The 14,174-nt window shown below is 44.2% G+C and overlaps 1 protein-coding gene across 1 annotated transcript in view; it reads right to left on the bottom strand.

Annotated features, from left to right (window-relative positions):
• Positions 1-14,174, bottom strand: part of dnah5 (dynein, axonemal, heavy chain 5) — a 754,701-nt gene that overhangs the window by 74,758 nt on the left and 665,769 nt on the right. Inside the window, exons 68-70 of the mRNA XM_085988698.1 lie at positions 9,628-9,818; positions 5,903-6,024; positions 3,650-3,799 (exon numbers count right to left, since the gene is read on the bottom strand). Coding sequence (XP_085844824.1) covers positions 3,650-3,799; positions 5,903-6,024; positions 9,628-9,818 — 463 coding nt within the window. The remainder of the gene's footprint in view (positions 1-3,649; positions 3,800-5,902; positions 6,025-9,627; positions 9,819-14,174) is intronic.

Below are 14,174 nucleotides of genomic sequence, written 5' to 3'. Positions count from 1 at the left end.
GGGCGCTGCACGCTTGACTTATGTAACGATCTGTGGGCGCAGGAGATCGTGGCGGTAGTGTTTAGTGTCGCCGCCAAATGTCTGGTCAATTTTGCGAGCGGCGCAAACACCGCCGCGCCCGGGCGCTAGTTGCTTTGCGCCCCATTAACACCCTCTTAGGGCGCTAACGGGAGGCGCAAAGCAACCAAATTTTACCCCCCTTTTCTCTTATACTCCAATCCCTTTGTAATAAATGTAATAAATGTTAACATACCATTTGCTTTCCTAATTGCTTGCTGTACCTGCACGTTAACTTTCGGTGATTCGTGTACAAGGACACCCAGGTCTCACTGCCAACATTTTCCAGTCTCTCACTTCTTAGGAAATATTCTGCTTTTCTATTTTTCCTATCAAAGTGGATAACTTCACAATTCTCCACATTATATTCCATCTGCCACATTCTTACCCACTCACTTAACCTGTCTATGTCCCTTTGCGTCCTCCTCAAAGCTTACTTTCCCACCTAGCTTTGTATTTTTCTTTGTATTATCATTTTACTTTTATTCGATCATGGGATGTGGGCGTTGCTAGCAAGGCCAGCATTTATTGCCCATCCCTAATTGCCCTTGAGAAGGTGGTGATGAGCCGCTGCAGTCTGTGTGGTGAAGGTACTCCCAAAATGCTGTTAGGGAAGGAGCTCCAGGATTTTAAACCAGGGATGATGAAGGAACAGCAATATATGCGCAAGTCAGGATGGTGTGTGACTTGGAGGGGAACTTGGAGGTGATGATATTTCCGTGCGCCTGCTGCCCTTGTCATTCTAGGCGGAAGATGTCGCGGTTTGGGAGGTGCAGTCGAAGAAGCCTTGGCGAGATGCTGCAGTGCATCTTGTAGATGGTACACACTGTAGCCACCGTGTGCCGGTGGTGGAGGGAGTAAATGTTTAAGGTGTTGGATGGGGTGCCAATCAAACTGGATGCTTTGTCCTGGATGGCATTGAGCTTCTTGAGTGTTGTTGGAGCTGCACTCATCCAGGCAAGTGGAGAGTATCCCATCACACTCCTGACTTAAGCCTTGTACACGGTGGAAAGGCTTTAGAGAGTCAGGAAATGAGTCACGTGCCGCAGAATACCCAGCCTCTAACCTGCTCTTGTTGCCACAGTATTTATGTGGCTGGTCCAGTTAAGTTTCTGGGCAACAGTGACCCCCAGGATGTTGATGGTGGGGGATTGGGCGATGGTAATGTCTTTGAATGTCAAGGGGTGGGGGTTAGACTCTCTCTTGTTAGAAAAAGTCATTGCTTAGCACTTAAGTTGCAAGTAACATTAGCGCCACATATCAGCCCAAGTCTGAATGTCGTCCAGGTCTTGCTGCACATGGGCGTGCACAGCTTCGTTATCTGAGGAGTTACAAATGGAACTGCACACTGTGCAATAGTCAGCGAACATCCCCACTTCTGACCTTATGATGGAGGGAACGTCATTGATGAAGCAGCTGAAGATGGTTGGGCTTAAGGCACTCCCCTGAGGAACTCCTGCAGCGATGTCCTGGGGCTGAGATGATTGACTTCCTACAACCACAACCATCTTCCTTTGTGCTAGTTTTGACTGCAGCCAGTGGAGAGTTTTTCCTCTGAATACCATTGAGTTCAATTTTACTAAGGCCCCTTGTTGCCATATTCGGTCAAATGCTGCCTTGATGTCAATGTAGTCACTCTCACCTCACCTCTGAAATTCAGCTCTTTTGTCCATGTTTGGACCAAGGCTATAATGAGGTCTGGATTCGAGTGGTCCTGGCAGAACCCAAACTGAGCATCAGTGAGCAGGTCATTGGTGATTAAGTGCTGCTTGATAGCACTGTCGACGACACCTTCCATCACTTTTTGATGATTGAGAGTAGACTGATGGGGTGTTAATTGGCCGGATTGGATTTGTCCTGCTTTTTGTGGACAGAACATACCTGGGCAGTTTTCCACATTGTCGGGTTGATGCCAGTGTTGTCACTGTACTAGAACAGCTTGGCTAGAGGCGCGGCTAGTTCTGGAGCACAGGTCTTCAGCACGACAGCCGGGATGTTGTCGGGGCCCAAAGCCTTTGCTGTATCCAGTGCGCTCAGCCATTTCTTGATATCACGTAGAGTGAACCTAATTGACTGAAGACTGGGTTCTGTGATGGTGGGGACCTCTGCAGGAGGCCGAGATGGATTATCCACTCGGCACATCTGGCTGAAGATGGCTGCAAATGCTTCAGCCTTGTCTTTTGCACTCGCGTGCTGGACTCCGTCATCATTGAGGATGGGGATGTTCATGGAGCCTCCGCCTCCCGTTAGTTGTTTAATTGTCCACCACCACTCACGACTGGATGTGGCAGGACTGCAGAGCTATTATCTGATCGATTGGTTGCAGGATCACTTAACTCTGTCTATAGCATGCTGCTTCTACTGTTTAGCATGCATGTAGTCCTATATTGCAGCTTCCCCAGGTTGGCACTTCATTTTATAGGTACGCCTGCTGCTGCTCCTGGCATGCTCTTCTACACTCCTCATTGAACCAGGGTTCATCCCTTGGCTTGATGGTGATGGTAGAGTGAGGTATATGCCAGGCCATGAGGTTACAGATTGTGGTGGAATAAAATTCTGCTGCTGCTGATGGCCCATAGCGCCTCATGGATGGCCAGTTTTGAGCTGCTAGATCTGTTCTGAATCTATCCCATTTAGCACAGTGGTAGTGCCACACAACACGATGGAGGGTATCCTCAGTGTGAAGATGGAACTTTGTCTCCACAAGGACTTTGCGGTGGTCACTACTACCAATAGTCATGGACAGATGCATTTGCAACAGGTAGATTGGTGAGGACACGGTCAAGTAGGTTTTTCCCTCGTGTTGGTTCTCTCACCACCTGCCGCAGACCCAGTCTGGCAGCTATGTCCTTCAGGACTTGGCCAGCTCGGTCAGTATGGTGCTGATGAGCCACTTTTGATGATGGGCATTGAAGTCCCCCAACCAGAGTACATTCTGTGCTCTTGCTACCCTCAGTGCTTCTTCCAAGTGGTGTTCAACATAGAGGAGTACTGATTCATCAGCTGAGGGAGGGCGGTAGGTGGTAATCAGCAGGATTCCTTGCCCATGCTTGACCTGAAACCATGAGACTTCATAGGGTCGGAGTCAATGTCGAGGACTCCCAGGGCCACTCCCTCCCTCCCGTATACTACTGTGCCGCCACCTCTGCTGGGTCTGTCATGCCGGTGGGACGGTGATGGAGGAGTCTAGGACATTGGCTGAAAGGTATGATTCTGTGAGTATGACTATGTCAGGCTGTTGCTTGACTAGTCTGTCGGGCAGCTCTGCCAATTTTGGCACAAGTTCCTAGATGTTAACGAGGAGGACTTTGTAGTGTCGACTGGGCTGGGTGTGTCATTGTCGTGTCCTGAAGCCGGTGCGTAGGTCGATGCCAGGTCCTCCGTCTGATTTTATTATTCTTATTTTTTGTAGCGGTTTCAATTTCAGGGAACAGAAACCAAAATTAACCTGCCTGGGAATCGGATTTACGTCCTTGAGAAATGATAAACAGGATCTGTAATGTTTTTTAAAAATGAGTAATAGTACAGTCTCTAAATTTAACAAATTTATAATTCTTTAAAGCCTGTAGTCAATATGCATTCTAATGAATACCTGAGCAATGGTTCTATCAGGACACCAAGATCTGATCAGGAGAAGACGACGGAAACAGTCCAAGGATTGGCCATAGGCATTTGGCAGAACTTCTTCCTCGGGAGCTTCTTTATCAAACCAGTTCTTCCACAGTTTCTCATTTCTCCCAATCTATTCAAATAATGTTGTAAGGTTAGGCACACGGAAAGGATTCTCATTACATTGCAAAAGAAAAATCAGGGAGGAGAAAAGGCCATTCAGCCCACCAGCACACATCCAAGTTATGCTGTATTCCTCTCACCATTGAATTTAACTGTATTTTGAATAATCCCAGAGTTTATCTGGCATCCAAATGCTTACCACTCTAAGAGGTTTAACCCAATATCTGTTCTAAATTTACTTTTTATAAATTTCCATTTATATTCTCTGCTCCCACTTTCTGGGCATACTATGAAGTTTAAATATGTATAATTAAGGTTTACCTTATTTATACAATTTTATATTTATGCACTTTGAGGCGGTTCTCCCTTAATTACCTTATTTCTGGGCTGGAAACCTTAAGTTGCTCTGATCTTTCCTCATAGCTTACCCCCTTTATATTTGGGATTGGTTATGTTGCCCTTTCCTGTACCTTTTCAATGCATATGCAATGAGTTGAAGAAATTTGAACACAGTATTCTAACAAGTTACTGTAAAGCCTCGGAATAACTTCTGTATACTTGTTCTCTATTGTTCTGGACAAATATCCTAATACAGGAAACTTTGCGCTATCCGGCACCAACGGGACCGAGCTGTTGCCGTTCCCTCAAAACTGCCGGACACACCAGCGTTAATGTTGAAGCATACGGAGCTTTTCATCTCCGTATCTGACAACAAACACTGTTGCTTAGCAACAGCTTCTAAACAGTCGGCCCATACCTTGGAAGCATCTCTGTAGCTCAGCAACAGCTTCAGAGAGACTTTCCAGAGGCTGACTGTTGAAAAAAAAAGCCACGAGAAGCAAAAAAACCTAACAAAACGGCTCCTGATTTTTGCCGGTGGCTCGAGCCTCCGGATAACACAAAGTTTCCTGTACTTCTTTAGCTTTTACAATTGCTTCCCACTGCCCAACCACTGCACCCACCCTCCCCCACCCACCATTATGTAGACATTGAAAATGTATCGTTGACCACTTTTCCAGTTTGCTTTCTAATCTCTGTGCATTAATTCAATTCTATTAATTGCAAACTTATGCCCCATGTTTTTTCAACCTATGTGTAGTGCTTTACATTCATCAATGTTACATTTTATTTGCCATGTATCTGCCCAATTGCTTTATTGATCTCAATCAATTTGCAAATCTTTTTCTGCATCGTCTGTTTCCACTGTTCTTCCTATTTTTTCATCAAAGGCAAATTTGTTTACAGTTGGCTTTAGTAGATTAGAAATAATGAGGAGCCAAGTACGTTACTTTCTCCATTACCATTTTCCTCCCCATGACTTATTTTTAAATTCCCTTGTACCGCTGGTATTTTGTCCCCTTCCTCTACTGTGAAAACGGATACCAAGAACTTATTTAACAAGTCTGCCATTTTCTTATTATGCATTATAGTCTTACCAACATCCATTTTTAATGGTTCCACATTCCCCATTCCCACTATCTTTTTCTTACTATATTTACAAAAACTTTTGCTGTTAACTTTGATATCCCTTTGTTGAATTTTTTCAAATTCCTTTCTTGCACCTCTTATTACTTTCTTTGTATCCCTTTATTGTTTTTATAGCTCTCCCAGACCATTGGATTTTCACTTTCCTTGCATTTGTGTAAGCCTTGTCTTTTAAATTGATACGGTCTCTTATGTTGTCCTTTTTCTGATAATCTTTCTGCCCATACTCACTCACACTTGTATCACATTCATTCTCTGTATACACACGGTATATTGCCAAGTAAGTACTATCTGAAGGAGTGCCTAGCAGCTTGTCCTGTTTCTATTGATATCCCATTCCCATGAACCAGCCCAAACTACCACTGAAGTTGAAGAGCTAGCACCTCACAGCATCCAGCGTCACTCGCTCCATCTGCTGCAAGCATCTGCATAGGTACATCCACTCCAGGGGTTTTAGTTAGTGAGTTTGAGGAGGCAGCACTAGGTAAATCACAGAGCACGTGAGCAGGATCAATGGGGAGTTGGCATCTGAGGGCAGCTGTAATAGGGTCTTGTTTATTTATCCTTCAAATCAACTTTACCATACAAAGCAACCAGCTGTGTATACGTTTATCAGTTCTTAACATACTTGGTCTAAGACATCTGTAAATTGCCCGAGTTTACTCAGTTCCACCAGGTTTAGCCAGGTCATATCCAAGATCCATTTTGCAGGTTTTGGAGGGCAAGCCTTAAGGTCCAATGAAGCACCACCTGCAGTTATATAAATGATACAAAAGTTCATGTTTTTTATATATAGAGCACTTCAGCTAGTCCCAAACCTCCCGCCCTTTCCCCGTAGCCCTGCAATTATATATATATATATAATTTCACTCATATGCTTCACATATGAAAAATCATTTTCTCTTCAGTGAGAAGTCAAATCTGAATGTGGGGATTTATTTGATTTTAAGCAGCTATAAACTAACATAATGGCCCTGAATTTCCAGTCAGTACAACGGGATATTCGAAGTACGCCAACATACCGCCTTTGAAATTGACTGCTAGTTTGGGATTTCTGCATGCACTTGCGCACGCACTAAATCCCGAACTTGCGATCTATCAAGTTCTGAATAGACAGATGATCTGCTGCGACTTTCAAGTCCTCATTGAAATGATGTGCTGGTGAAAAGTTGGGCTAATTGCCCACCTACTGCGCATCAACTATGTTGGAAAATTTTACAGCTGGCGCAAACAGGCGCAGGAACCTGTTTGCACAGCGTAATGGGAGGGGGATGAAAAAATTGTATAATAATTAAAAACGAACACGTAAAAGAACCACCAGGCAGCTGTAAAGGCTCGGTTTGAGGGATGAGAACATTTTAATTTTTTTTTTAAATCTTGCAGTCTTCCAGTAAATAACTCTACTTACTCCAAAGTATTCCCTTTGCTTTTAAAGCCAAGTACTGTACTTGTCAAATAAATATAAATAGTATCACACCGTTTAATTTACAAGTTCTTTGATGTCAAGTTGAAATGTTTCCTGATTGGCTAGTGAAAGGAGCACCGCCCCACGTGATCCTACGTAATCTTATGCATAACGGTGCACCCCTGGGATCCGTGGGCCATGATGCTGCACATGACTCCGCGGCGTTTCAAAGCAATTTCTTGACGGGGGGTTCGCAGCAGCTAAGTGCGGATTCTGTTTGGCGGTCGGCAGCGTACTCCTTAGCTACACTGCCGACCGCAAATTCAGGGCCAATGTGTGACCTTAACAGCTCTGTCACTTTATTGCTCTAAGGTTTGTGGGGTACTCATTGGATGTTTTAAATGTGTGACAAGTTGATTTGTAACATTACATTGTGGACTACATTTTCATCTTGGCAGTCACTGGCTGCAATATCACTAAAAAGTGCTTTTGTTTTTTTAATATTGCAGAAGTGACCAGAGTGAACCTGCTATTATGGATTTAGATTTTCTTTCTCTTTAGTGATAAGGCTCAAGTAATGGATAGGTCAGTAGAACTGTATGCCTGTCACTCAATGTTTCCTCAGTGATAAATAATAATAATCTGCATTTATATGGTGCCTTATTACGGTAGAACACCTTAAACCATTTCACACAATGAATTATTTTTGAAGTGTAGTGACTGCAATAAAGTTAGTGATCTCCACAATTGTGTCTGTATTTTTTTTTAAAGAGGCTATCTTCCATCAGGCACAACAGCAATCTAACGTCAGTGAGGCAGAATTCAAATCACAGGGTAAATTTTAATAATTTCCATTTTTAGATCGTTCCATTGTCCACCCTTCCCTATATTTGTAACCTCCTCCAACCCTACAATCCCAAAGTTCCTCTGACTCCACCCCTCTGCCTCTCTACCTCCTTCTTCTCCTTTATAACCCTCCTTAAAATCTCTTTCTCCTCTTAATCTCTCCTTGTTGGCTTGGTATGTTTTACTTACAACTCTGAATAGCGTGGTATGTTTTCCTACGTTAGAGACGTTTTAGAACAACAATAATTTACATTTATATGTTCTTTTGTAATGAACTTATAGCAAATGCTCAACTTTAAAGAAAATAGATAAGTTTCAAACTCATAATGGGCCAGTAATTCCGGTCCCAACGCGTGAGTACGGACGGGGTACTCACGCGTGGGCCCGTTGGAAGTGCCGGATTTCAGCATGCATAGCGCATGTGCGGGAAACCGGCATTTCCTCCAAGGGTTTCAGAGGTCCAACGCGTGCGCGCAGGACTCTGCGCGCACGCGTTGAACTTCCTTCTTTTTGACAGGTTTGCCCATGTGCAAGGGCCTGAACTTTTTACACATATAAAAAGGAGGCGTAAGGAGTGGATTCTTGAAGGTAAGTGGTCTATTATTTAAAATTATCACATTTTTTCCACAGCTTCATTGTTTTTAAGGGCTTTACAGTAAGGTAAGTTTATTTTTAGACCCGATTTCTTAAAAAATTAGTTTTTTCGAAAATTTTATTAATTGCTTAAAATAGTTTTTTAAAGTTATTTATAGTTTATTTAATTATTGGGATGTTTTTTTAAATTTTATTTAAAGTTAAACTAGTCTTTTGGGCGCCCGTACTTTTCATGAGTTTGACAGTTCTTACTATCAAACTCATGAATGAAGTTTCCCCTCCCCTGATTGGCTGCAGAGTGCTCACCTGATCCCAGCCGGCACATCGCACTAACTACGCCGCTTGATCAGGTAAGCACATCGCGCCGACATCTGAACCGGGCCAATGACAGGAATTCCAAGCAGGCCCAGGCTTCAGATGTCGGCGCGCCGGGTGAGTGCACATCGGGGGCTTGCACGCGCGGCAAGCACCCGATCCTAATTTCTGGCCCAATATATATACAAAGTTTCCAGATAGAAACAGCCAGGATGAGTTTATGTCCTAACCTCTCAAATGTAACAATGAAGTTCAGTGAGACTTGTTTATCTTTCAGCTTCAAAATTTGTTGCCATAAATGAGGTCAGATTAAAGACTCCCGGCAATTTCAAGTTGAGACATTCAATGGAAGAAATGGCTCATAAACAAAAAGACTCGCATCTATATCGCTCCTTTCACATGCTCAGGACAACACAAAGCACTTCACAATCAATTAATTACTTTTTCAATTTTAGGCAGAATTGTTTTTGTAGGATAACAGAAGCCAATTTGTGCACAACAACATCCCACAAACAGTAATGAGATGAATGATGGGGCCTCAGTTTAACATCATCTGAAATTCATCAATAATGCAGCTTTCTCTCAGTGCCGGCACTGGCGTGTCAGCTATATTACGTGCTCAAGTCCTGGAGTGGAACCTAAACCCATAATTTTCTGACTCGGAGGCATAAGTGTTACGACTGAGCTCAGCTTACACTTAAGCCACACTCTTTTTTTAATTAAAAACAGAAAATGCTGGAGATACTCAGCAGGTCATTCAGCATCTGTGAAGAGAGAAACAGTTAACGTTTCAGGTCGATGACGTTTCGTCAGGTCATCGACCTGAAACGTTAACTCTGTTTCTCTCTTCACAGATGCTGCCTGACCTGCTGAGTATCTCCAGCATTTTCTGTTTTTATTTCAAATTTCCAGCATCTGCAGTATTTTCTTTTTTTACTCTTTTTTAATTCTCTGGTTCCATTTGTTTCTGAAATATGGAATATTACAGCAGCAAGTATATATAATCATAAATTATGTTATTTCATGTTGTAATATTCAATGATTAATGAATACATAGCAAAATCAGTTAAAACAATCTCAAATAAAAATATAGATTAGTTCAAATATTTCCCTTGTAGGTACTTTTTACTAAATATTTTAAATTCATATATAAACCTTTTTGTAGTGAGGCAATGAAAGTTTAATGTTCTGACCTTTAATAAGAGTGAGGAACTCTTTGTGTTTCAGTCTATGGCGTTGCATGTCAATCTTCAGCGTAAGGAGGAGAGTAAACAGAAACTTGTGTTCCTCATACAGGCCACGGGCTGCATACTTATATACTTCATACGTCATATGCTCTATGATATTTGCTATTCTCTTACTGGTGATGGGACTCTTGATGGATCTGCAAGATGGGATATGTATTCAGTTTAAAGAGACAACATCCCATTTTGTTATCAGCTCGCCTATAAGTTGGAAATTCTGTATACAAAAAAGACCGATGGAATAAAGTGTATCATGGAGTGGCAAGACAAAAACTCTTCTCCCTAAGTTTCTACATAACAATTTCCTGAACTCAGACTGGCAATTGGAGGGAGTGGTAACACGCTCCTGCATTAGGCATTCAGGCACTCCACAGCAACTGGTTCAAATTCAATTGGTAAAGGTCCACTTAAAGGACCACTAGAATTCTGCAGCACTTCAAGATCTACTTCTGCAGCAAGCCTAACTAAATTCTGAAACCTGACTCAGGGATGTAGTCAATTTCATATTTAGTAGAGCATCTTTTATGGAGTCATTGGTGGACTGCACAAAAGGTGCTCCACTAAATATGAAGCTGACTAATTCATTCTACAGCTGTACCATTACTTTATTGACATTATAAATGCCTGTAGCTCAGCTGATGATCCCTGAAGAGACTATTTGGGATATTCCTGGAAGTTAGATAAGGTTGTTCATCTCCCTGAGTATCATTTATAACAACTATGTCCACTCTCTGGGTTCTCTCATCTGGCACTTTTTCTTGGGGCTCCTGAATGTCTATTCCTCTTGCCAAAGCCTGGTTATGGAGCATACAATACCCACAATTTTCTGGAGATCCTTGAAGGGAGTACTGCAAGGTTGCTCCTCACCAGTGCAGGCCCCTGAAGTGTGATTTAAGAATACCAATGGTGTACTCAGACTTGACACTTGAAGAGTGAGCCTTACTGTATTTCTTCTTAGCATTGACCCTTGGAAATTGCACAGGGCCATCAGCCACAGCTGAAGAGGATATCCCTGGTCCCAAAACAACCAGTCAGATGTACAGGTAGGAACCCAAAATCTGTCTGGTACACTAGACTGTCTTAGAATGAAAGCATCCTGGGAACTACCAGGGAAATAGACATTAACAAGTGTGGTGTATGTAACCTGTTCCACCTTAAGAGAACTACCTTAAGAGATGTACTACTTTCTCTTGGCTGCTGTATACTGTAATACTGTAATACCGGTGGTGGCCACACCGGTATATAAGTGTTGTGCAAGGATCTGCTGGGCAGTTCAGCCCTGACCTTCGAATAGTAAAGGCCTGTTAAAAGTTATTCTTGTTGTCTGTGTCCAGTGATTGATCCTAAACGTAACTGGGACATACAGGCTCAACAGTGGCGACGAGTCCGATCTTACCCTGCGGCAAATTTACATCCAAGGCAGCTTCGTCCTCAAAACGGGCGTCGAGAAGAGGCATCCGCCCTCATCATCCTGCTGAGCACCATCGCACGGGAGGCATCGAGAACCCGGGTTAAAAAGAAAAAGAATTCTGCCCACGAAGCCCTCCATCAGCGACAGGCAGTGATCATCCCTTCTACCACGGTGGTGGGTAAGCCGATCAGCGACACGAGCAGAAAGTCGGCCGCGTTGACTGTGGAGTAGGGGAGGGAAAACGGAGGAATAAGGGCGGAGAGCTCGAGCACGGACGGTAGAAAGGACCGGGCTGCAATCGAGACCGAGAGGCGCAGCGACTGGGGCAGCTTAAGGCTCGAGAGCCGCGGAGAACTCAAACGCAGCTGGTGTACAGGACCGGGCTGCGAGCGGGGCTGCGAGGCAAAGCAGAGTCGGGGAGTTGAGAAGCTTAAGGCACGAGAGCCGCGGAGAATTCAAACGCAGCCGGTGTAAAGGACCGGGCTGCAAGCGGGGCTGCAAGGCAAAGCAGCGTCGGGGAGTGAGCACCGCTGGGGAGGCGAGAACGGCAGCAGCAAGGCAATCACCATTGCAGCCAGCGGGGGAAGAAGGCAAATGCGGGAATCCGCCATTGTAGTCGGCGGGGGAAGAAGACAAGCGCGGGAAAGACCGCCAAGCGCGGGAAGCCGCCATTTTAGTAGGCGGGGGAAGAAGACAAGCGCGGGAAGCCGCCATTTAAAAAAAAAAAGAAAAATTTAAAAACTTGCAAGGATGCCTAAACATGGGAGCATTAATACCTTTGATAGTGATATCGAAGATTGGACCACGTATGTAGAACGCATGGAAGTTTATTGTAAAGCAAATAAGGTACCAGATGATGAGAAAGCATTAACCTTATTAAGCTCAATGGGGGCGAAGACATACGGGCTATTGAAGCACCTTCTATCACCAAATAAACCGGCGGATCAGACCTTCGCGAATATTGTTACTGTCCTGAAAAATCATTTAAACCCCATGCCGCTGATGATAGCGGAACGATTTAAATTTTACAGAAGAACGCAGTTGAAAGACGAAAGCAACGCTGAATTTTTAATTGAACTACGTAAGCTATCGAAGTACTGTCAGTTTGGAACAGGGCTAGCAGATGCGCTGAGAGATAAATTTGTGTGTGGATTGTTAAAAGAAGGAACACAAAAGCGACTGCTTGAAGAGAATGATCTTACGCTTGATAAAGCTGTCACCATTGCAGCAGCGCAAGAAGCCGCAGCAAGAGGCACTGCGGAAATGCAGCTACGGTCACCGGAACTCTGCACCAATCAAATGGTCTTGAGTACAGTAAAATGTTATCGTTGTGGAAAGACAACGCACGATCAGAACCAGTGCTCGTTCAAAAAATCAGGAATGCAGAAAATGTGGCAGGCTTGGTCACATAGCTAAAGTATGCCGGTCAGGAAAGAAGACCAGCAACAAAAAGTCACGCAGGAAAAGTACAAAAAGGTACACAAGGTGACAGAGAACAGTTCGAACGAACAGAAGTCAGATTCAGACTCCAACAGTAATGAACTGGGTAGTCTAAGAGTACACAATGTTGGTAAGGAAGCAGACCTCCAAACAATTTGGGTCACACTTCAGATAGCAGGAGTCCAAGTGAAGATGGAATTGGACACTGGATCGGCATTGACGGTCATGAATAAGAAAGATTACAAAAGGTTATTCCCACATATTCCCCTACGGGATACGGAGATTGTATTGAAAACATACACGGGGCAAAGAGTATACCCCATCGGGAAGATAGAGGTAAAGGTGGTCCACAAGGGCAAAGAAAGCCGAGGAATGGACTTATATGTGCTACCTGAGGGAGGTCCACCACTACTGGGACGGGAGTGGATTAGGAAAATAAATATGGACTGGCATGCCTTAAAAGCACTAACGGTAGATTCCGGTACAAAAGATGTCAAACCTAAACGATTATCCAGAATATTGGACGATGCTAAAGAGGTGTTCCAACAGGGACTGGGAACACTGAGAGGAATTACGGCAAACATCAAGGTTGAAGAACATGCAAACCCGAAATTTTTCAAAGCCAGACCGGTACCTTATGAAATACGACCTGCTGTGGAAGCTGAGCTGGAAGGGCTAGAACGTTCAGGAGTACTGTCTAAGGTAGACTGGAGTGAGTGGGCCACGCCCATTGTCCCAGTCATGAAGCGTTCATCGAGCAACAAGCCGGGGGAACCGGGGAAGGTTCGCATCTGTGGTGATTTCAAGATCACTGTTAATCCGGTGCTTCACACGGTGCAGTATCCGCTTCCACGGATTGAGGATATCTTCGCTTCGTTGTCTGGCGGGAAACACTTCACCAAGATAGACCTGGCACAGGCGTACTTACAGATGGAAGTTGAGGAAGAGTCACGCCAGTATCTCACGATCAACACGCATAGAGGCTTGTACCGGTATAATAGACTGGTTTTTGGAGTGGCATCGGCTCCAGCAATTTGGCAGAGGGCCATGGAGCAGGTATTACAGGGAATTCCAGGTACACAATGTTACCTGGACGATATTCTGATTACAGGAGATGATGACGAGGAACACCTTGCAAACTTGGAACTGGTGCTCACCAGATTGAAAGAATATGGTCTTCGAGTTAATCGCCAGAAATGTGAATTCTTTCAGAAGCGGATCTCGTACTGTGGTCATGTCATTGACCAGGAGGGGCTTCATAAGTCTCCTGACAAGATCGAAGCTGTTGTGAAGGCTCCCGCTCCGGATAATGTATCCCAATTGAGGTCGTTTCTAGGGTTGATTAACTATTACCATAAGTTTCTGCCAAATTTATCCACGGTGCTGCACCCGCTGAACGCTCTTTTGCAGAAGGGAGTACCATGGAAGGGGAGCGAGGACTGTAAGAGGGCCTTTCGCGAAAGCAAGGCATTGATCACCTCAGAGGAAGTGTTGGCTCACTTCAACCCAACGCTGCCTATTCGTTTGGCTTGTGATGCTTCTCCATATGGTATTGGGGCAGTACTCTCACACAAGTTGCCAAATGGCCAGGAGAGGCCAGTTGTGTTCGCATCCAGATCATTGACCTCTGCTGAGCGCAACTATG

The sequence above is a fragment of the Somniosus microcephalus genome, chromosome 5, assembly GCF_052327205.1.
Source record: "Somniosus microcephalus isolate GS21.2 chromosome 5, FLI_Smic_1.0, whole genome shotgun sequence".
Classification (NCBI taxonomy): Eukaryota; Metazoa; Chordata; class Chondrichthyes; order Squaliformes; family Somniosidae; genus Somniosus; species Somniosus microcephalus.
This window is presented reverse-complemented; position numbering and strand designations above follow the sequence as displayed.